The 24,795-nt window shown below is 37.6% G+C and overlaps 1 protein-coding gene across 2 annotated transcripts in view; it reads left to right on the top strand.

Annotated features, from left to right (window-relative positions):
* DMXL2 (Dmx like 2) overlaps positions 1–12,027 on the top strand; it is a 163,909-nt gene extending 151,882 nt beyond the window's left edge. For both annotated transcript variants that reach the window (XM_023510092.1, XM_003784357.2), the window contains exons 34-44: positions 2,133–2,195; positions 2,978–3,064; positions 3,146–3,267; positions 4,296–4,434; positions 5,073–5,133; positions 5,237–5,364; positions 5,882–5,959; positions 7,693–7,784; positions 8,437–8,489; positions 9,393–9,610; positions 10,570–12,027. In XM_023510092.1, coding sequence (XP_023365860.1) covers positions 2,133–2,195; positions 2,978–3,064; positions 3,146–3,267; positions 4,296–4,434; positions 5,073–5,133; positions 5,237–5,364; positions 5,882–5,959; positions 7,693–7,784; positions 8,437–8,489; positions 9,393–9,610; positions 10,570–10,782 — 1,254 coding nt within the window. In that variant the 3' untranslated portion in view covers positions 10,783–12,027. The remainder of the gene's footprint in view (positions 1–2,132; positions 2,196–2,977; positions 3,065–3,145; positions 3,268–4,295; positions 4,435–5,072; positions 5,134–5,236; positions 5,365–5,881; positions 5,960–7,692; positions 7,785–8,436; positions 8,490–9,392; positions 9,611–10,569) is intronic.
* The last annotated feature ends 12,768 nt before the right edge of the window (positions 12,028–24,795 follow it).

Genomic DNA, 24,795 nt, shown 5'->3' with positions numbered 1-24,795 from the left:
AAAAAAAAAGAAAAATAAACAAATAAAAAATAAAATTAAATTAAATTTAAAAAGAAATTTTAAACTTAATGGTCCATCAGAAATGTTTTAGGTATTCATATGGTTTATAACAGTTTGATTTGGTTGGGTTGTCAGAGCCTTGAAGTGCTGTGTGAAGATAGGAGTCTTGGTTTCATTGACTCCCACACTCTTGTCTTGCCCTTTAGGATCTTTTCTTCACCCTGCTATTATTTTGCTTCTTCCTAAAGAAAGTCTCTCCCTCTCCACCCTCTTTCCTCTTCCATCATTCCTCTCAGTCTCTGTATGTTCTCTCCCATTTTTCTTTGGCAGAAGCTCCCCGTGAACAGGGAAGTGAGACAGAGATAAATTGAACCTTTCTTAAAGTGTTATGCAAGCACCACTGGCTTCAGGGAAGGGAAGTAGTACATGGTTGGGAGGTGGATGGAAGAGTTTTTATCAAGTACACTTTTAAATTTGAAAACATTGAATAAAATTACTCTTCTTTTTTTTTTTGAGAGTCTCACTATGTCATCCTCAGTAGAGTGATGTGGTGTCATAGCTCACAGCAACCTCAAACTCTTGGGCTTAAGCCTTCCAAGTAGCTGGGACTGTAGGTGCTCACTGCAACACCTGGCTATTTTTTTGTTGTTGTAGTTGTCATTGTTGTGTAGCAGGCCTGGGCTGGGTCTGGACTTGCCAGCTCTGGTATATATAGCTGGTGCCCTAGCCACTGAGCTATGGGCACTGAGCCATGAAATTACTCTTGTCCAGAGCTGTCCAGTAGAACTTTCTGTGATGATGGAAATCTGTATCTGTGCAGTCCAAGATAGTAGTCACCAGCAGTATGTGGTTACTGAGCACTTGAAACATGGCCAGTGTGACTGAGAAACTGAATTTTTAATTTTAGGTTTAGTTAATCTAAATTTAAATAGCTGCATATGGTTAGTGTCTACTGTATTGAATGAAAAAATGGAATGATAATGAAAAATTATCTTCATTGCGAAAAAAATTATGAAATAAATGTTAAGGATGTTAGGACAAATAAAAACTGGTCACTAACCTTAGAAATATGCAAAATTTAAAATACCTATCTAACAAGAGTGCTTTACCTTTTTAAATTGTTAAGTAGGATTTTGGTAGTCACTAAATGGGGCATATTCAGTAAGTTGATTAGTCTGCTAACTGTATCAATTAATCTTAAAAATGCTGAATGGCTAATTCTTTTATTAAAGACAATTCTCTGGGAAATAGTAAAATTTTATATGTATTCACTAAAAATTCTGCTCATTAAATATATTAAAGAAAAATATTCTCTAAAGCAAGTTTTTATGAAATTAATAAATGTGGCAAACTTAGCTCATTGATGAAAGGCAGTTATTCAGCAATTTGGCTTTCTCTGTGTTTGCTGTGCCGCACACTGACCATTCCATGTTTTCCTGGGTGCTGTGTTGTCGGCTGTAGCAGCCATAGGGGAGTCCCTGAGGCGTGATTGGAATATTTCAGGGGTCTTTTATGCTGAGAAGGGAAGCAGTCACCTCAAAAGGCATGAAAAGGAGTTTATTGCCTTGATCAAACCTTCTCTAGTTTTCACAACAGAACAGGAATATTACTTCTGTCACCACCAGGAGCAAGTTATCTGTATGACTTCTTTCCCATGATACATTTTAGCAAACATTTACTCCTAAGGAGCAAAATCATCTGATTATCCAGATTCTTTGTGAATAAGAAGGAAATAATGATCTGTGTTTAGAAATAGCTTTAATTTGTATTTGAAATCAACCTCCGTAAGGTAGGGATTTATGTACTACAGAAAGCATCTAATCGTACAAGTGGGTTTTATTTTTAGAGATAAGTTTTTAAGATTTTTAATTTGCCTACTGGAATACAAATAACTAACTTTTATTTTGAAACAGCTTTTACGTTTTCATGTGCATGTAATAGTCACATTAATTTTGCCCTTTGGCTTTGTGTTGTGTTTGTTTTACTCAGTTTGGTTTTTTTCTTAATTTTGCAAATTTAATTTTTATCATCTTTAAGCAATGGAGTGGCCATTTCAGCTTGAAATTTTTCATTCTCTTTATAATTTCGTTCCATGCATGTGTTTGTGTTTGTGACGGTGTGGTGTGACTTAGTCTGTAGAAGAACATGTGGAGCAGGTCATACAAATCCACGTAGCGGAAGATGGCCACCACAAGGTAGTATTCCACCCTCTTGTATGTAGCTCATTCTTTAAAGTTCAAGGATCTAACGCCTCCTCTCTAGCACTAACCATGCCCTGGCCAGCTGGTCAGAGAATCATTGCTCCTGTACCACAGCACTGGCCGCGGAGAGGAGGGGCCTCACCGAGTCTGGCTTGCTTTGCCTTGCCATGGCGGTTCTTCTTTTTCTTTCTCCATATTCCATCTTTACTTCTGTCCCTTTTTCCAATCTGTTCTTCAGCATGGCTGTTTTATCTTTGCTGCTTCTTGATTCTGCCTCTTCTTTCCTTCTCCTCACCTCTGACCCTCAGCCACTGTGCCTTCCTCTCAGCAGTCTCCTTCAGTCCTAACTGTTCACCTTCTTTTATCTCATCACTCTTATTTCAGAGTGCTTCATCTTTGTGTGGTTTCTTTGTCTTTCTATGTCCTTTCCTCTACTCTGCACTTAATGCGTACACATTCTTTTTGTAGAATGTTTGCACACTTTTAGAAGAGCTGAAAGAGAAATTACTAATGAAATATATTAGTCATCTTTTGTGATGGTTAATCAGTATCTTATAATCACAACGGAAATCTTCATCATTGGGGTGATACAGGATATCAGTGAATTTAAGCTAATTTTCCAAGGCTAATTTTCAACACACTGAAGCTGCTCTTTCCTTTTTTCTTCTGTCGCTGCTACGTTTTCTTCTTATCCTGCTTTTGAATTTTGTGGGATGTGCGTATCTGTGTACTGAGCTGTGCCGCAGCACCTAAAACTGCTGACAAACATTTTCTAGGTTGAAGCTGATCTGGGCTATCCAGGCGGAAAGGCAAAAGTTATTCATAAAGAATCCGACATGATCATGGCATTTTCCATTAATAAGGTAAAAGCTTTTGTCATTATAAAGAATATACTTCCTTTTAGTGAAACTGCTTAAATCATTGACTCTGCCTTTGCTTTATAGGCAAACTGTAATGAAATTGTTTTGGCTTCAACACATGATGTTCAAGAACTTGATGTTACTTCTCTGCTAGCCTGTCAGCCATACATATGGATTGGAGAAGAATATGACAGAGAATCCAAAAGGTTTTATAGTCAATTTTAAATGCAGTTTTCTTCAAAAAGTACTCACTAAATGGTTATGCCTACGTTAATGAATATATTACTCTTAAACTTCTGCCGTTAAACCCTGCACCATTCACTATGTTTGAATGCAAATAATCCCTAACACCAAAGCCTAATGCTGGCAACTGCCACTTTGATATTTAACTGCAAAGAAATGTCAGGAATTATACAAAATTTGGTAAATTCATCTGATCTGGATAATTAAAGGAAATATACTATATGCAATATTTATTAGACTAGTTGATGAGTCTCATTTCCTGAGTGATCTTGCGATATTTCATCTTGATTGTCACCTGATAAAAATTACTGTTTTACAGATTAAAATGTAGACGTCTTTACTTTGGCCATTAAAGCTGTGGACACTGGACCAAGAGTGTTCTGTAATATCTGCCTGTTTGGGGGTTTCTCCCCCACGTTGGCTCTCCCTTGTGCTTTTCTTCAGACTCTTAGAATTATTTGCTTGGGGATGGTGCCATGGTAACCTCTCTCCTAGATTTATTGGATTTTTTCCTTTATTACCATATGATATAACTAGGCTTCAGTATCAAATTTCAGAGTAGATATAATCAGATGATATTATATATGTAGCCCATCATAAAAATTACTTCATTTTATGTGACGATAAGTGAGTATCTTATTCCAAGAAATTTTTAAACTCAAATTTCTGTGAAATGTAGTAATTTGATACATGGGATATCTGTACTTGAAGAGAACATCTTTTTCTATATATGATCAAAAGAAATTGATATTTTAAAACTAACATTTGTTTCAAGTTATACAGCATTAAAGTTATCCCTAAACATTAGACTAATTTTATATATTGCCTAAACAGAAAAAGTTAACCAGTACTAAAATTTGCTATGATAAGGACTTGTACCTAAGTTTTCCTTACAGACATTTTGTTATGGGTAACGTAAGAAGCTCTATAATTGGAATTTGTGTTAAGAGAAAATAGAAATTTCACAATAACACATGGATGTTTTTCACAGTTCAGATGATATTGATTATCGTGGTTCCACTACAACTCTTTATCAACCCACTGCCACAGCCTATCCAGCAAGTCAGACGCATCCACCTTCATCTCTGCCGTGGCTGGGCAGTGGGCAGACTAGCACTGGAGCGAGTGTGGTATGTTAATTATTTTTAGGCATGGTTTCTGGATAGAGGCTCTCTGAAAGTGACATAAAAATTATCCTATAGATCAGAGCCAGTGACCAGTAGATGTCTTGTGATAGTGACAGCTAACATTTGTTGTGGGTTTCTTCGTGTCAGGTGCATGCTTTTTCTCAAAACAACCGTAGGTGGTAGGTGCTCTCATTAACCTCCATTATCATTTTATAAATGAGCAAACTGAGACACAAGTGGCAAAGCAAAGTTAGAGAGGAATTCATGTCTCTTTAGTAGTGTTTAAATGTACCATCACTGCCATTCTTGTTTGTCACTTTAATGTTCTACACCAAAGAATCTGAAGGTATCCCTGATTTCCTAAGGGAGGGGCACTTGCAGAGGTCCCTTTTAGCACTAGATGAAGCTGCATGGTACACACAGGCCAGGGCTGGACCAGTAACTGACTGTGTTTCCTCAGTCTGTTCAGACAAGTGTTCTTTGTAAGTGGTTCAGAAAATCCACAACAGGGTTTATTTCCTCAATAATCAAGTTATAAGAGAATCGATATTATTAGAATTAGAGGTACTCCAAAGCATATCCTTCCCCATGTTTTCTGAATACACAAAATAAATTGATTTTTTAACTATCTTCTTTTAAAGCTTATGAAAAGGAATCTACATAATGTTAAGAGAATGACCTCACATCCAGTCCATCAGTACTGTTAAGTATCCTCTCTCATTTTGAAGTTGATTTATAGAGTAGAAAATATTGGAAGTCTTTAACCCTTTAGTTTCTTATTTTCTGCATTTCCTCGTGTTTTCAGATCTTACAGGCGCTCAGGATGGCAGTGTGCGAATGTTTGAATGGACACGACCTCAGCAACTTGTCTGTTTCCGGCAAGCTGGCAATGCAAGAGTTACTAGATTATATTTTAATTCACAAGGCAACAAGGTTGGTTCTTGAGGGTTATTACTAAATTCATCTGAAAATAGTTGTAGATATTTAGGAGGAAAGATTGATGAAAGTAGATCTAAAAAAAAATTCAGTGGCTCTGGGTTTAAGCTGAGCAGAGAGCTTGTTGGTGTCTGTTTATATACCCTCCTTTCTTATAGAAGCGTAAATCTATGAAATTTAGTATGGATTAATATACCTAAAGATTCCAAGTATTCTGTCAGAGTAGAAAACTGCTTCTGTTGAATGTGTTGGTGATGCCTAGGAGCACAGTCAAAACTTCTAAATTCTTACTAAATTCTGTTTTACAGAGGTTTGGAGGAAAACATTAAAAAGGGGTAGGAAAAACAGATACAAGCTGATGGGGGAGTTTCAGCACTTGTACTTTCTTGGGAGTCACAGCACCAGATATGTAGCTATAGGAAGAAGGTTTAGTAGGGTCTGAGTGAATCTCCTTTTATGTGTTTTTATGTTGAGTATGGATGCTGAGAAGCTGTGTTTAATATCTTCCTTACAGTGCGGTGTTGCCGATGGAGAGGGTTTTCTGAGTATCTGGCAAGTTAACCAGACTGCAGCAAATCCCAAACCTTATATGGTAAGTATCACTCATATTCCTAGAGTGCATACAGAGAGAACACTTTTAGGACATATTCATTTCAGACATTATTGGTGGTTCTGATAGGAAAGGAACAATTCAGTACAGTAGTCATGGCCTAGCAGCAATACCCATCCTTGCCCTAGTTTTAGACTGAAAGACCTAAAAACAATCTTGCATTTCACCTTGAAGTGAAACCATTACATTTGAAAATTTTCAGGGGCTTTCTTTGTGTGTAGTTCAACTTAGGATATGATTTTATTATACTTTTATCCATTTTGATCAAAAACACTTTGTAATGATAGAAGTTTGTAGTATGTACATTAAGAATCAGACAGGTTCTGAAAATAATTTCATTTTATTCCAGAATTTTGCTTATCAGATTATAAAATAACTCCAATTGGCCACTTCATTATCAATCTTGGTACTTGGTAATGAAGACAAGGATATCTTTACTTGATGTAGGTCTGATTGGGGAAAGGATTGTGGGGGAGAGTGGAAGGTGATACTCTTCTGTGTGAAACATCTAACTTCACATATATGGAGGAAGGCTTGGAAAGCCTTGAAACTCAAATTTTCTAGACTATATGCATATTCTTAATTATGAGATAAGATAATTTTTCTAAAATTAGTATACTATAGACTACCATGTCTTCACAGAAATGGAATCAATCTTGAATTTATCCATTTGCCTCCATTGAGATCTAGCTATGCCATGATAATTCTAGACAGAAAAAAATGTACATTTTACTTAAAGTACCCTGACATCTTCCTTTGGGCCCTTATCTCCAAATTTCTATTTATCCACCTGATATAAAAAGAGAAGTGATACCTGGCTCAGTAAATGGTTCCCATACTTTTAGAACATCCTTAGAGCCTTTTGAGTCAGCTCGAGGCCTGTGGGCTGTTTGTAGAACCACTTTTGACGGCATCCTTGTTGTTGGTACATTTCTTTACCTGAGGGAGAGGGAAGGGAGCACAGACAAGGAGGTGTGTGTTTGTACTTTGAGCACAAAGTTAATTTAAGTCCCTCACACTGCAGCCTAAGACTAGATGGGCATCTAAGTGTTTTCCTCTTTGAGTTATTTATTATGATTTATATTATTTAAAGCTTATTAAATTTATTTGAGGTCATTAGTATTAAAGTTGTTTGATTTGGTTCAGAATACAATTGAATGGCTGAAGTTCATGTACTTTGATGTTCTGTTCTTACATAATCTAAAATAATTAACCTTTAATTCCATGTTTTTATCATCTCTTTTCAGTTTTAAAAAATTATTGGATAATAACCAAATAATATGCAAGTAACAGTTACTATCACTTTTTTTATTCTAGACTGAGGTTTTTTTGAGACAGAGTCTTACTCTGTTGAATAGAGTACTGTGGCATCATTATAGCTCATAACAACCTCAAATCCTTGGGCTTAAGTGATCCTCTTACCTCAGTCTCCCAGGTAGCTGGGACTGCAGGTGTGTGTGCCACTATGCCCACCTAGCTTTTCTACTTTTAGTAGAGATGGGATCTGGCATTCCTGAGCTTAAACAATCCACCTGCCTCAGCCTCCCAGAGTGCTAGGATGATAGGCATGAGCTACCATACCCAGCCTAGACTGAGTTTTGAAAAACTGTTCTTAGCTTATGCATGTATTATGGTATTAGCAGAACTGTATGGTTTTACTGTATCAAATTCTCTTGGAATTTTAGATAACATCAGTTGCACTTTGTTTTTCATAGAGTTGGCAGTGCCACAGTAAAGCCACAAGTGACTTTGCATTTATTACCTCTTCGAGTCTAGTTGCCACATCTGGACAGTCCAATGACCATAGGTACGTTGACAGAGAAGCAAAACAAGAAATAAAACTGTAGACAGAAAGGCATTCTTCCTGGAAAGTATAGATTGCTATTTGGTAGGGTTCTTCTGCCCTAGGAATTAAAAAAAATTATTTTCTTTACTCTATCGTTCTTATCTGAGAGAGGTTTTCCTGACCAAAAAGGAAAAAACAAAACCAAAACTTCCTCCTAAAGTAGTTTATTAATAAACACGTCATTTTTATGTTAAAGATTTTTTTTTAACTCTCTCTGGTTCTCCAGAACTAACAAGCATCTGACATTAGCCATCCTTCTCAACATTTTCTTTGACCTCACACGGTTTTCATTGGCAACATCTGCCTGTGAATAATGCCTCTCTTTTCCCTCCATTGGTTACCACTGGAGGTGCAGAAGCATCCTTTCTCCTCAGGAGGTTATGGCAGTTTCTTGGGGTGGGGGATGCAGACACAGGTGGAACCATATGAGACAGACTGTGTAACTTGACGAGGATAAATCTTAGAAGAAGTGTTTCCTAGTTGAGAATTACTGCTCTGTAAATATGAGTAAAGAAAAAAGATACAATTGAATAAGTAAAAATATTTGACTTGAAGAGAATTTGTCCTTGGTAATTATTTATGACGTATTGTTTTATTATTGTTTTTCTAAAAGAAATGTATGCCTGTGGGATACCTTAATATCACCTGGAAACAGCCTCATTCACGGTGAGTTATGTTCTGTGATTTTTAATATACCATGAAAGAATGTTTTCCCGTTTTTATTTTAATTAATGAATCCAGTGAATGCTTATTGACAGATTGAAAATGGAGAAATATTTAGAGTGAATGACTACAAATTCTGAAGGTTAATTAGAATGTCTAACTGCCTTGCTGAGGTAAATTTACATGATTATAGACTATTTTAGGCTTGTTGGAGTCCTGGGTTGTATTCTATTCAGAAAATATGGTGTGAATAGTGGTGCAACTAATAAGGCTGTTTAAGAAATCTGTTACAAAGTATTCCTCAAGCTCCATAGAAGTGAGGTCATTCTTTAGGTTTAAAGAATTAAACCTAATCATAAAACAAAGGCTAACTTTATAAGAACTAGAAATATGAATACTACCATTTAAATATTATTTCTTTTAAGGCAATATTTGTCAAATTGGTGTCCTAACAATCTCTCTCCCATATAATGCTGCCCCCAAATCCTCCATGCTCAAATGAGCTTGGCTTGAAAGTAGATTCTTTTTTCACAGAAAGCTTTCTGTAATCTTAATATGTTGATGTGATTTTGAAAGATGTAGCTATCTCTCAATTTTATTTGATTGTAAAATTCTTTTTACTTAGGAAGAACTTGATGATCAGACATTATCACTTGAGGTTTAAACTTTTTCCTGTGGGTTTTTTTTTCATATTAAGAATAGGGATGAAAAATATTTTTTTTCTGACATTACTCAGGCTTTTTCTTTACATTTTAAATGATTACAAAACCTCAGTGACATAGTAAAAGTACTTTGGAGTGAAAAATGCATCAGTAATTTCTGGATTATTTAAATGTAGATTTAAACATCAGAACCGCCAAGATATAAATTGTTTTGGAAAAGTCCCTTGGTGTTTTTCTCCCTCAGGTTTCACATGCCATGATCATGGTGCCACGGTACTTCAGTATGCACCCAAACGGCAACTGCTAATTTCTGGAGGTAGAAAAGGACATGTCTGCATTTTTGACATTAGGCAGAGACAGCTAATTCACACATTTCATGCGCATGACTCAGCTATCAAGGCTCTGGCTCTGGATCCCTGTGAGGAATATTTCACCACAGGTTCAGCAGAAGGTAACATAAAGGTGAGTCTGTACAAGAGGTTATAATGTGCTAACAATTATCTGCTGTCAAGACTTACTGGAAACAGAAAACCACCAGCTTCACAGAGATACTGAATGCCTCTTAACACTCTGCCCCTGCTTCTGTGTGGCTCTTTCCAAATGACTATGGTCTGGAAAACCAGATAGTCAAGCTCATTGGAATCTCAGGTCATTAAACACCTATAAAGAACTCGTTTTCAGTATAGCGTATGAATTTAATTAATCCATGGATTTTTTTTGTGACATTAGTCTGGCTCCTTAGAACCTTCCCCACTCTCCCCACTCTCCCCACTCCGACCCTTAGTTTTTGACTCTTTTGTATGGTTAAAGTGAAGGTTCGTGATGAGTGAGATAGTACAGATGCTTCTCGACTTATGATGGAGTTATGACATCCAGATAAACCCATGCTAAGTTGAAAATATCACAAGATGAAAATGCACTTTTGAATTTTGAAATTAGGATATTTTCAACTTACCATGAGTTTTTCAGGATATAGGTTTTTATACATAGGAATGTTCTGGATGTGCGTATCACTTTTATACTGTCATAAAGTTGAGAAATCATAGTAGAAAAATTGTAAGTTGAACTATCATGTGTTAGGGACAGTCTGTACTATACCACTTCATTGCCCCAGGGCCTAGCTGAGCATTAGGAACATTTAATTGAATTAACTCAAATATTTCATTGAATTTGAAATGGGTTATAGATGATCAATATGAAACTACAACAGGATGTGAGGAGAGAAATTTGAAAAAAGGGCCAGTGAAGCATAAGGAACTCAATAACTGAATCATGGGAGTGGTGTTATTTCCCAGTTAGATAAGCCGTAAAGACAGAGGCACTGGCTTTAGTGAGATCAGATGGGCTACGGGAGCAGAAGTGCGGGCCATGTTTCTGCCTTTGTTCTCTTAATTTTGTTTTCACTCTTTGTTTTAAACTAGGTTTGGAGATTGACAGGCCATGGCCTAATTCATTCATTTAAAAGTGAACATGCTAAGCAGTCCATATTCAGGAACATTGGGGCTGGAGTCATGCAGATTGAAATCATCCAGGGCAATCGGATCTTCTCCTGTGGTGCAGATGGCACGCTGAAAACCAGGGTTTTGCCTAGTGCTTTTAACATCCCTAACAGAATTCTTGACTTAAAGAGCTAAGTCTTAATTCTATAGACTTAAAGACTGGGGTTTTATTTTTATATACATTTCAGTTAAAAAACACTACAGTAATCATTAGGCAATTCTGCTTTCCAGGCAGTTAACACATTGAAAACAATACAGAGAATCTCTGTGTAGAATTTAAATCTAATCCAAGCTGCGTGTTATGCTGAGTATTGCCCATACAGGTCAGTAGAATGAATGCGCATGTACCTTGTTATAATGCTGACATTCTAAAAACAAATATAAAATCATTCCTAGTATTGTATGAAGGATAGCTATCCTTTATAGCATTTAGCAAACGTGATTTAGAAAACATTTGCAAATTAGTAACTTGAAACAATGAGAAGGACCTTCATACCAAATTAAGGAAGAAAATGTTGCTGATTCAGGTTTTTCTTCCTGTTCTTACCACTGATTGAAGCATGCCCGCGGTCTCCTTCTCTGTGGAATGAAGGATAGTCATAACGTGTTAAGAGCTCTGGACCACCAGAAAAACTTTCTTAGCTGTGAAGCAGTGCACAGTGACCAGTTTTCTGCTGTGAGAGGTCATTTCCATTCTTTCCTGCTGAATATTTTTCCTGTTAGTGTTTATACTGAGCTAGTACTGTAATTTGCAGGTGAGTGCAAATTTAAATGCAATGTTTTCCTTACAATTTGCACATTCACATTTTTTTGACTGCTAGTTTTTCTATTTAAATATTTGCCTTCTTGTTAAGGATATAATATGTGAACATGACATATTTGTAGTTAACCACACACACCTTCTTAGTCCAGTTTAGTACTTTTTCTTTTCATGTATTCAAGGTTAAATACCCACAATATTTAAGGCTATGTTGAAACTATACCAATAGAACATTTCATGTCATAATTAAAATGAATGTTAGGCTTTTTGTGGCCAGTGAATTGTGGAAGAGATTGGGGATGTTATTTATTGCCACAGCCTACTGTATAAACTATGCAGAGTTAAATATTATTTGCTTGTAAAATATTAGCCAATGTTGTCATACTTTGATGTATTTCCTTGGTTATGACCAAAAATATGTTCTTGAAATATTGAAACTAATGTCTGTGTGTTTAAATGTTTACCAGCAAATTGTCTCATCATGTTAATGAGAATGTTTAATGCCTGTGCAGTAAATAGTAAAACATAATGGCATAAAAGTATCTTTCTCTGAAGATGATGTGATGTCCAGGCTGTGAAATATATATGTAAAAGACAAATAAATGTTGTTTGTTAGAGTTTTATCTTAGTTTGGTCTGTTTAAATATACGGGTATGTCATTTTTTGATATTGTTTTTAGCAGATAGATGACCGTTAGTTTGATAAAATGTTTAACTATTAAGAGGATTTTTAAGCTACTGGACAGTTTATTCATTCACAAATATTTACTAAGTACATTACATACTAGAAGCCCTTCTAGGAAATGAAATACAGTGATGACCCAGATAGAGAGGACATTCAACATTGAGATTTAGTTGAAGAAGAACCAGTTTTACTGTACCTTGTCCAGACAAATTTAAAGTTTGTTGGATGAATAATTTCCTACCCAAAATTTAAATCTGCGTTTTGGCTCTTAGCTTGCTGCTAAGTAAGGGAGGTCAGAGTATGCCCATGGACAAGATAAGCCAGAGAAATGAGTTTATGAGAGACTTATTACGATGATGCCTAAAGCAAAGCTGGCCCAAATTACTTATCCCAGGCCAGGTACTTTAATCCTGAATTCTCTGAGAGAATGAGAGTTTTCAGAAGGAGGGAAGAGGTATTATACTCTGTCAGATAAAAACACTAAAAGAACTTGAAACAACTAAAAAAAATAGATAAAATGTATAAAACAGTGATTTTCAAGACATAAGGTATCAGTTAGAGAAGGACAGTGATTCTTGAGATGTAAGCATTTTAATTGTCCCAACGTATTATCTGGAGAAAGCTCCCAGGCCACCTCTAACCCAGGTAGAGTTATGGTCTGAGTTTCCAAAATAGAACTGGGAGTCTGAGAATATAATGTGACTAGAGTTTGCAGGCCAAAGAAGGGAGAGGTGTGCAGAAGGTCCTCCTCAAAATACACATTCAGGAAAAAATTGACCAGTGTATATGTGTAAGGAAACTATTGACAGCCATGAAAAGAACTACCTAATGGAATTGGGGGTAACAATCTAATTACATGAAGCTGGGAATACAACAATACCCTCTTTCCTGCAGTTTTGCTTTTCAAGGTTTCAGTTACCTGTGGTCAACCATGATCCAAAAATAGGTGAGTACAGTATAATAAGATTTTGGTGGAGGGGAAATAAGACCATATCCACATAATTTATTATGGTTTAATTATTGTATTTTATTAGTTACTGTTGGTAATTTCTTATTGTGTTTCATTTATAAATTAAACTTTATTATAATTATGTATATAGAATTTGGTCCTACCCATGGTTTCAGGCAGCCACCTACTGGGGTCTTGGAATGTATCCCCCATGGATAAGGGGGAGACTACTCTAGTTCTTTTCTCACCAGTCAACCAGAAGACCTCATAATTAATCCATGAGGCATTGGGTTCTGAAGGGTTTTGCTACAGTAGTGGGACAACTTTTCTCTTAAGACTAAACACTGCTGTGGGCCCACCTAACCTAAAAAGGAAATGAGCAAACTGTTTCCAAAATACATCTTAGAATTAAGCTCTAGAATAAAATAGAACCTCAATTGTTGACCACCTCCCTACATTGACCACCTCTTTTAAGTCAACCTAATTTTTTTCATAGACCAGACATGTATGTGTCAGCACGGTAGGCCTAGTTCCATCTATTGACCTCTCTGTATGTTGACAAGTTACAGTCCTTTTGGTGGTCAGCTTAACAGAGGTTTTTCTGTATTTACAGGAATACAGAAATATCTAGAACTAAGTAAGGTAAAATTCACAATGTTTGACATTTAACAAAAACTGCAAGGCATGAAAAGAAATAGGAAACTGTGAGCCATAATGAGGAGGAAAAATCCATCAAAAATGATCCAGAAATAACACAGGTGATAAAATTATTAGACAAGGATATTAGGAGAGCTAGAATAACTATATGTTATATGTCTAAGCTAGAGAAAAGATTCAACATGTTAAGCAGAGAGATGGAAGACATAAAAAAGACTCAAAACTTCTTGAAATGAAAACTGTAATGTTTGAGATGAGAAATACAGTGGATAGAATGCACAGCAGATTAAACATTGCAGAAGGAAAAATTAGGGAATATGAAGGCACAACCAATAGAAACTATCCATGAAGCACTTAAGGAGAAGACAATGGAACAAAATAAATGATACTGGTGAGCTTTGGGACAACTTTAAGCATGCTGATATATATGAAGGAGGAGTGTAAAGAAAAAATAAAATAATGGCTAAATACTTTCCAATATCGATTAAAAGTAAAACACAGATCCTAGAAGTCTGATGAAACACAAACACAAGAAACAAGGGAAATACACCAGCACATCATAATTAAATTGCTTAAAACTAGTGATAAGGAGGAAAATCTTAGGAGCAGAAAAAGGAAACACATTACATATAGAGAAACGAAGAAAAGGATGACAGAAAATGCAAATGAAAGAAGAGTAGAGCAACATCTTTAAAGTCTCCATAGGCTGTCAACTTAGAATTAATTACTAAGTGAAAATATCTTTAAAACATGAAGTTTAATGGGCTGGGTGTAGTGGCTCATGCCTGTAATCCTAGCATTCTGGGATGCTAAGGCAGGGGGGGAAAATCACCATTAAATCTGCGTTACAAGAAATGTGAGAGGAATGTAAAGTCTTTCAATCAGAAGGAAAATGATACTAGTTAGAAATACAGGTCTATACAAAGGAATAAAAATTGCCAGTAACGATAACTATTAAACATAGGTAAATTATATACAAAGACTTTTTCCTCATTATCTAAATCTCTTTTAATGATAGTTGCCTGTTTAAAGCACAAATAATAATGTATTTACAACATACATACAGATAAAATATACAAAATCAGCACAAAGGCTAGAGGAGGAGAAATAGGACTATACTATTACAGGCTTCTTACACTATATGTGGAGTGGTACATCACTTGAAGGTAGACTGTGATAAAGATGTATACAATTTAGGGGATTCTGAGGAGTGACATTTGCCAGATGCAAAGTAGGACTTTCCAGAGTTCATCCCCTCACAGAAATAGCAGTTTCACAAAAGCTAAGGAAATGAGGTGAGAGGTTACAACACCTGAAGGTAGCATAGAAATGGGAAAAGATGCCCTGAAGTGGGTAGGAAAGACAGTTTCCCATTACTCATGTAACCCTTCTTCCAACCCCAGAAGCACAATATAGAGATAAAGCCAAGGGTAGTAAGCACCAGAATGGGACCTTGGACCCCCAACATTGAGCCTTCCCATTAAAACTCAGAGCTGGGCAGGTCCCCATTCTGATTTCAGGCCAGTACCTGCAGACCAAAGCTCCAAGACCATCTGAGCACCAAGCCCACCCAGTAGACTCAGTGTTTGGGACAGCCTCCGGGATTACTCCCAGAACCAGACCAGCCCCAGTACTGGGCCAGCCGCCACAGACTTATGCTCCAGACTGACCCTATGGATTCACTCTCTAGGCCCATCCAGCAACAGACAGACCCCAGTCAATCTAAGCTCCAGATCAGCCCCCATGGACCTAGCCTCTAGGGCTGTCTTGATGCTAGACTGGCCCAAATGGCTCAAGGTTTCACTCTGGTCCTATGGACTTTATCTCAAGTTTGCCTCAGGGCTGAGCTGGGTCCTATGGCCACTAGATCCAGATTATCAATATATATATCATGAGTGTCCATTACATGTGTATACCTCATGGGGGTACCAGAGGAGCAGAGAAAAAGATAGGGGGAGAAAGCTTATTTTTAAAAAATGACAGAAAATTTCCCAAGTCTAGGCACAAATACAAATATTCATGTTCAGGAAGCTCAACCATGTCTAATCAGATTCAACCCAAATTAAATTGTAGTAAGGCAATATAAATCAAACTGTCAAAAATCAGAGACAAAGAAGATCCTGAAAGCAGCAAGAGAAAAGATACATAACACATTCAAGGGAACTCCAGTACATCTATCAGATTTCTCAGCAGAAACCTTATAGACTGGGGAGAGTGGGACAATATTTTTAAAGTGCTGAAGGAGTAAAATTGACAACCAAGAATGCTTTACCCTACAAAGCTGTCCTTCAGAAATGAAGGAGAGAGAAAGAGTTTCTCAAAGAAGAGCGGAGGGATATCATCACCACCAGAACTGCCTTACTAGAAATGCTAAAAGGAGTTCTTCAACCTGAAATAAAAGGGTTCTAATTAATAACATGAAAACAAAGAAAACTCACTGGAAAAAGTACATAGAAAAAGGCAGAATACTTGTATTACTTAATGGTGGTGTATAAGTCACTTTAGTATGATGGTTAGAAGGCAAACAATAATAGCTACAATGATTTATTAAGGGATAAACAATATAAATGAGGTAAATTGTGACATCAAAAACATAAAATGTGAGGAGGGAAGGTATAAGTGCTAAGTTTTTGGATGATATCAGTTGTCAGCTTAAAATAACCTATTAGAACCTATTACCACGTAAGCCATGTAGTAACCAAAAACATAGCAGATACATAAAAAGAAATCAGAGGCTGGGTGTGGTGGCACATACCTATAATCCTAGCCAATCCTCCCTATAATCTGGGAGGTTGAGGCAGGCGGATTGCCTGAGCCCAGGGATTTGAGACCAGCCTCAGCAGGAGCCAGATCCTGTCTCTAAAAATAGCCAGGTGTTGTGGCAGGTACCTCTAGTTCTAGCTACTTGGGAGGCTGAGGCAAGAGAATCACTTGAGCCCAAGAATTTCAGGTTGCTCTGAGCTATAATGCCACTGCACTGTACCAAGGGTGACAAAGTGAAACTCTGTCTCAGGGAAAAAAAAAAAAAATCAGAGTATGCTACTACCCAAAATCATCCAATCTCAAAGGAAGAAAGGAGCAAAAAATCTGCAAAACAGGAGAAGGAAAAAATGGCAGACTAGAAGCAGCCTCTTAACAAATCTCTCCCAGGAAAAGTGACGAGAACCACAAGCAGTGTCCGCCATTTGCATTCCTCCACTCAGACAGTGTTGTGAAGTCACAGAGAGATAGTGCAAGACACCAGGAGCTGAAAAAAGAAAGAAGGGAAGATAAAGGAAGCAGGTGATGGGGACATATATAGCACAAAAGTGGAGACTACGTGTGGGGATCACTGTGCGGTCTGAGCTGCCAGCTGACCAGCAGCAACTCTTGCAGTTCCCTGTCAGGTTAGTCTGGGGACTGACCTGATTTCTGTGCAGAGTTTTCTCACCAGATAGTAGATGTGGAAGGGAACAGACAGTGACTGGTGCCACATTGGACTTGTGGTGGGCTAAGGAGGGAGGGGATCAGTTCTTGGCTCCTCTAGGCCAAAGCTGGTTATCTGAAACCAAGCACTTCCCTCACAGAGTGCAGGAAGATCTGGGCACAGAACTGACAAGATAGAGGCCCAGCAGGCTGCCACTGAGTGGGGCGACAACAGCTCACTATCTCCATTTTGTCAGGTTCTAGGAGGGACATCAAGATCTCTGTGACCCTAGGGTTGCAGGTGCCCATGTCAGCCCTACTTGACATGGCATCTGAGCATTCTAAGGACCTGTTCAACCTCCCATGTGGCCAGCTCAAACTTTGCCCTTCAGGCCTGAGTGACTGCCTCCTGCAGGTCCCCTGGTCCAACATCCAGATTGAAGTGATCCCACCCTCTCCCACTGACCTCCTTCTTTATTCCGGGTCCAGGTTGCTCACTGTGTCTCAATCCCCTTCCCAGCCCAGGCTCTGAGGCTTCATTGGGAAAACTTATGCCACGTGCCACCCTTGACCATCCAGATTCTTCCCCAAGACTGCAACACCACTCTCAAGTCCAGTGTTGCACCTGGCCCACAAGACCCCCACCCCCAGAGCTTCCTTCACTGAAGCAGAGCCAAAAGTCCCACCCTGCTGGTAATTTTCCAACCTCAAGCTGTCAACTGAGATTAGGTTTCAGCAAATTACTTATAGAAGGGAATGCAGATAACACATCTAGCAGGTATTGTTACTGCTGATACTAGAGCACCATCTAATGACTGCTTCATATTTGAATCCAGCAGGAATATCTCTAACTGCTATTTAGGATCATCTTAACGTTTTTAGCCAGAGTTGGAAAGAAGGTAAGGAGATAACCAAAAACAAACAAAAACTCTGGATCAACTCCCCCAAGAAATCACAATGGCACTACAGCAGAGAATTCCAACCATAAAGAAATTGCTAAAATGACAAAAATGGAATTTAGAATATGGATGGCAAATAAGATGAAAGAAATTGAAGAGAAAGTTGAAAATCAGCAAAAAGAAGTGCAAACAATGTCTCAGGAAATCAATGAAATCAAAGAGAAAGACACCAAGGATCTGGACAAAATCAGGAAGGATATAATAGAGCTTAAAAAATTGAAAGAGCCATTCAGGGGGTTTTAAAACACAGCAGGAAGTTTCAGCAACAGATTAAGCCATGGAGAAGAAAGAATCTCAGGGCCCGAAGATGAGACTCTTCAGCAACTCGGTCATTTAAAGAAACAAAAAAGAAGAGAGATTTGGGACAATGAAAAACATATGCATATACAAATAATGGGTATCCCCAAGGGAGAAGAAGATAGCCTAAAAGCATGGAATCTCTAGTTGAAGATATTATCACAGAAAATTTCCCAAACTTTGCCAGAGATTCAGGCACCCAATTATTAGATGGACATTGAACCTCACAAAGACTCAATTCAAATAAAGCATCACCAAGATGTACTGTAATTAACCTAGCCTAAGTCAATGAAAGATAAAACTCTACAAGCACGTAGGCATAAGTAAACCTATCAGGTTAATAGTTGATTTCTCAGTAGAAACCCTACAGCCAGAAGGGAGTGGGCCCCTATTTTCAATCTTCTTAAAAAGAACAACTGCCAAACCAGGATTTTGTATTTTGCAAAACTAAGTTTCACATTTGATGGAGAAAACAAATCTTTTCCTGACAAGAAAACTTTAAGGAAATTTGTTACAGTTAGGCCCCACCCCCTTGCCCTGGCAGGAATTACTTAGACCTGCACTATGCACTAACCAGCATAATAGACTCCCACCAGTATAAAACTACCAAGAAACAAAAGTTAAAGCCTAAACATCACAAAGGCCCAAGAAATAAACAGTAGAGTCCCACAAAACAGGATGAACAGAAATCCACCCCACTTAACAATCCAATCAATAAATGTGAGTGGCTTGAACTTCCCACTGAAAAAGTACAGGCTGGATGAATGGATAAAAAATATATAAGCCAAGTATCTCCTGTCCTCAGGAAACACATCTAACCCCCAAGGATACACCCAGACTCAGGATATAGGGATACAAAATAATATTCCATGCAAATGGAAACCAAAAGAAATCAAGAGTAGTGATTCTTATTACCATTGAATTTAAAACAACAAATAAAAGAAAAGACAGAGGGACATTATATATTGGACCAGGGAAAAATTCAATAAGAAGACATATCAATGCTAAGTATTCATGCACCCAAACCAAATACTCCAGATTTTTAAAGCAAACTTTTTTTTAATAATTTTTTTTATTAAATCATAACTTCATACACTGATGCATTTATGGGGTTCAGGGTACTGTTTAGATATACAACATGAAATATTTACATTGAACCAAGTAACACATCCATCACAATTATACTCATTTCTTAATAGTTTTGAAATGTACTGTTGTATCATGCACATTAGGTGAGTAAACTCTTTCTTGAGCTAAACAAAATGTAAACAATAATGTAATAGCTGCAGCTCCTCCAAGCAGAAATTAAATAAAGAAACTTTGGACTTAAACATGACTCTAGAACAAATGGGCATAACAGACATTTATAGACCATTCTATCTCAATACTACTGAATATACATTCTTCTCATCAACTTCATGGATCATTCTCCAAGACCAATCACATCCTAGGCCACAAAACAAGTCTCAAAAAAAAATTTTTTTAAGTCCCTAATTTTTTAAAATAGAAATCTTACCATGTATCTTTTTTTTTTTTTTTAATTGTTGGGGATTCATTGAGGGTACAAGAAACCAGGTTAAACTGATTGCACTTTTTTTTTTTGGCCAGGGCTGGGTTTGAACTCACCACCTCCAGCATATGGGACAGGTGCTCTACCCTTTTGAGCCACAGGCACCGCCCTGATTGCATTTTCTAGGTAAAGTCTCTCTTACAATTGTATATTGCCCCCAAAAGGTGTATCACACACCAAGACCCCACCCCCTCCGTTCTTCCCTCTCTCTGCTCTTCCTTTTCCCCACACCTCCCTCCTTCTCTCTCTCTCTCTCTGCTCTCCCCTTCCCCCAGTTCCCAACATGTACTAGGTCATTAATTGTTCTTACATCAATACATGTATCTTTATAGACCACAGTAGAATAAAACTAGAAATCAATTCTAATAGAAACACTGATACCCACACAAAGTCATAGAAACAAACAACTTATTGCTGAATGATAGTGGGTGAAGGAGGAGATAAAGATAGAAATAAAAAGATTCTTTGAACTAAATAACAACGGAGACACAAGCTGCCAAAACCTGTGAGAGATACTTCAAAAGCATTCCTGAGAGTGAAACCTCATTGCCTTAAATGTCCATATCCAGAAAGCAGAAAGATCACAAATCAACAATCTAATGAATCATCTCAAGGAACTGGAAAAGGAAGAACAAACCATTCCAAACCCAGCAGCAGAAGAGAAATAACCAAGATCAGATCACAACTAAATGAAACTGAGAACAAAGGAACCACATGGAAGGTAATGAAGCAGAAAGTTGGTTCTTTGAAAAGATAAACAAAATTGATAAGCCTTTGGCCATATTAAGTGGAAAGGAAAAGGTAAGGCCTTCAATAAACCAATTCAAAAGTGGAAAAGGTGAAATGACAGATCTGATTACTATAAAAATCTCTGTGCCCATAAATTTGAAAACATAAAGGAAATGGTCAAATTCTTGGAATCATACTACCCCCCTAGACTCAACCAGAAAGAAATAGAACTCCTGAATCAACAAATATTAAACACAAAAATTGAAGCAACAATAAAAAATCTTACAAGAAGAACAAAAAAGTCCCAGACCAGATGGCTTCACACCAAAATTCTACCAAATTTTCAAAGAACTTGTAACCTATATTCTAGAAACAATTCCACAACATTGAAAAGGAAGGAATCCTCTCCAACTCATTCTGTAAAGCAAATAACATCTTGATACCAAAGCCAGGAAAGAACATAACCAAAAAAGAAAACTACAGATCAATTTCTTTAATGACTATAGATGCAAAAATCCTCAATAAAATCTTAACACACAAAAAAAAATCATCACGACTAGGTAGGCTTCATCCCAGAGATTCAAGGTTGGTTCAACATACACAAATCTATAAATGTAATTCACTATATAGGTAGAAGTAAAGACAAAGACTATACAATCCTCTCAATAGATGCAGGAAAAGCATTTGGCATGATTTGACACACTTTTTTGATTAAAATAACACTTAAGAAAATCAGCAGAGATAGGACTTTCCTCAAGAGAAGCTATCTATGACAAACCCACAGCTAACATCATCTAAACAGAAAAATTAAAATTATTCTTGCTTACAGCTGGAACTGTACAAGGATGCCTACTGTTGCCACTAATATTCAAAGTAGTACTGGAAGTCATAGGCAGAGCAATTACGTTTAAGAGAAGGATATCAAGGGTATCCAAATGGGGAAAGAAGAGGTCAAACTTTTGGTCTTTGCTGATGTGATTTTATACCTAGAAAACCCCAAGGACTCAACCAAGAGTCCTGGAATTGATAATTACAGCAACATCTTAGGTTACAAAATCTACATACATAAATCAGTAGCTTTCATATACACCAACAACAGTCAAGCTGAGAATCAAACCAAAGATACAATATCCTTCACAGTAGCATAAAGAAAATGAAATACCTTGGAATACATTTAACAAAGAATGTCAAGTATCTCTACAGGGAGAACTACAAAATGCTGAGAAAAGAAATCACAGAGGATATAACTAGATGGAAAAACATATCATGCTCATAGATTTAATGGACATTGTTAAAATGTCTATACTATCCAAAATGATCTATATTCAATAAATTCCCATTAAAATATCAGCATCATATTTTGAAGCTCTAAAAAAAAAAAGTTCTATGCTTCCTCTGGGATCAGATAAGATCCTGAATAGCCAATTCAATCTTATGAAGTAAGAGCAAATCCAGAAGCATCATTTTACCATACTTCAGGGTATACTACAAGGCGATAATAATCGAAACAACATGGTATTGGCATAAAATAGAGACATACACCTGTGAATGTGGAGGGATATTAAACATACTTGAGAGGCAAGGGAACCCCTCAGGCAAAACTAAAAGGAGAGTGTGGTGTGGGTCCAAGCCAGTGGGCACTAATGGAGCACTCCTCCCTGCAAGAAAGCTGCACTTTTGATCCAGGGTAGGTTCCTGGGCAGGAAAGCTCATATCCTGTGGTGCCATTGCTGGTGAGCTCAGATAGTTTGGGCTACTGATTGGGACAAGACACTGGAAAGAGATCCATGGGGCAGAAGAGAGAAACTCACTCATAAAAACCAGCTGTGAATCTTAGACAGCCCTTCCCTCATGAGTAGACTTTTTGGCTTGGTGTTGCTGCTTCAGCCCCCCTTGGAAGTGGTCTTGGAGCTGACCCCTGACTCCTGGCTAGATTGCTCTTGTGCCTGCTTTTGTGAAGCTGGAGGGAAGACTCACCTGACCCCTGACCCAGCCCCACCCAGCCTCACTCCTGCATGTGGCTCTATTGTGATAGAGAATAATACTCCACTGGAAGCTCTAGGGTCTTATCCACTGTCTGGGGCATTCAAGTTCTTCTGAGGGAATAGAATAGTCACAGGTCCCCAAAACAACACTGCAGCTGGCTCCTCCCTAAAAGTATCACCTACTGGCAGAGAGGACAACCTGTACAGCCCATTACAGCATTTATTGACTCAATCATACAAGGTATGGCTGGCTCTTATCGACTGGGCATCCCAATATAATTCACACTTTTAAGAAGACCAGGAGGCTGAGGAAAGAGAAAGGATTCAAATACCTTCATCTTCCCTTGTCAAAAAGAAACAGTGTCTACTCATGCACATAGTCCATGCATATAGTACATCACTACAGCCTACAGATAAGTAGCAACTGAGAAAATCACCACACTAAATACCTATAACCAAAGTGTCAGTCCAGAACCTAGACCCCCATTGAAATACTTAGAAGCAAAGCCAAAGGTCCTCACCTAACAAGAGCTACAGATACCCCCTTAAGAGTGTGTGATAACTCTATAAAAACAAAAGAAAACCCAAAACAAGAAGCCACAGATGCTCTTGATGAGAAGGAACCAGTGCCAGAAATCCAGCAGTATGAAAAAATCAGAGTGAAAAGAGCACACCAGCTCTGTAGCAATGGTTCTCAGACAAAATGTCAAAACCGAAATTATAGATAAAGAATTCCAAATATGGGCTCAGCACCTGTAGCTCAGCAGCTAGGGTGCCAGCCATATACACTGAAGCTGGCAGGTTCAAATCCAGCCCGGGCCTGCCAAACAATGACAACTGCAACCAAAAAAATAGCTGGGTGTTGTGGCGGATGCCTATAGTCCTAGCTACTTGGGAAGCTGAGGCAAGAGAATCTATTAAGCCCAAGAGTTTGAGGTTGCTGTGAGCTGTGACACCATGGCACTTTACCCAGGGTGAGACTGTCCCAAAAAATAAAATTCTAAATATGGGTTATAAGGAAGTTCACTGAAAAAGTGCTGAATTCAATAATTCTCATCACACACACACAAAATGAGGTAATGCTTATGTTAATTGGCTCTATATAGCCATTCCACATTGTATAAATATTTCAAAACATGTTGTATATCACACATGTACCATTTTTATTTAATGTAAAATAATACTTTTTAAATGCCTCCATGTAAAGATACACACTATAAACCTTAAATAAAATAACACAAAAACACATAACTACAGAAATTATAGCTAATAAGTCATAAAAGGAAATAAGGTGAAATTTAAAAAAAAATTCAAACAATTTCAAAGAAAAGGAAAGAAAAAAGGGAACAAAGAAGAGATGGAACAGCAAAACGATCAATTTAAACCAACCATATCAATAATTGCATTACATGTCAATGGTCTAAACCATGGATCTCAAACCTTTAGAGCCAGATAGTAAATATTTTAAGCTTTCAGAGCATAAAGTCTCTGTTGTAACTATAAAACCCTACAATTATAACCAGAAAGACAGCCAGACAATCTATAGTGAAATGGGTGTGGCTGTATTTCAATAGAACATTAATTACAAAAACAGGCAGCTTACCAGGTCATAGTTTATTAATTCTGCAACTAAAAGGCAAAAATTGTCAGATTATGTAAAACAAACCAAGAAACTGTCACTACAAGACCCAACTATATGCTGCCTACAAAAAAACCCATGATAATATGATATCTGTAAATTAAAAGGATGGGAAAAGACACAATATGCTAACATGAACCAGAGAAAAGCTACAGTGTCTATGTTAACATTAGCTAAAGTATATTCTAGAGCACAAGGGAGGGAGTTGTGGAGAGAGAGAACAATAACAAGAGTGAAAATAGAAAGATGACTATTTTTGCCAAGGCAGTCATGCTGCCATCCTCACATAACCTTTGCCTTATTGCTGGAAACAAGAGAGACCAGTAAGAAAAAGACAGAAAAGGACTTGCTGAGCCTCCTTCCACATGCATGTGCTTTTAGCTCTTGTTACTACACTAGGAAGGTCAACAGGAGCCAGACCGATTGGAGGATCTCAGGCATTCTCTTTCTGAGAGACAAGAAAGAATATTTACTGGCTCGGTGCCTATAGCTCAACCGGCTAAGGCGCCAGCCA

This window comes from Otolemur garnettii, unplaced genomic scaffold, assembly GCF_000181295.1.
Source record: "Otolemur garnettii isolate 467f Iridium unplaced genomic scaffold, OtoGar3 scaffold00011, whole genome shotgun sequence".
Classification (NCBI taxonomy): domain Eukaryota; kingdom Metazoa; phylum Chordata; class Mammalia; order Primates; family Galagidae; genus Otolemur; species Otolemur garnettii.
Note: the sequence above shows the minus strand (reverse complement) of the source record. Positions and strands in the feature narration are given on the sequence as shown.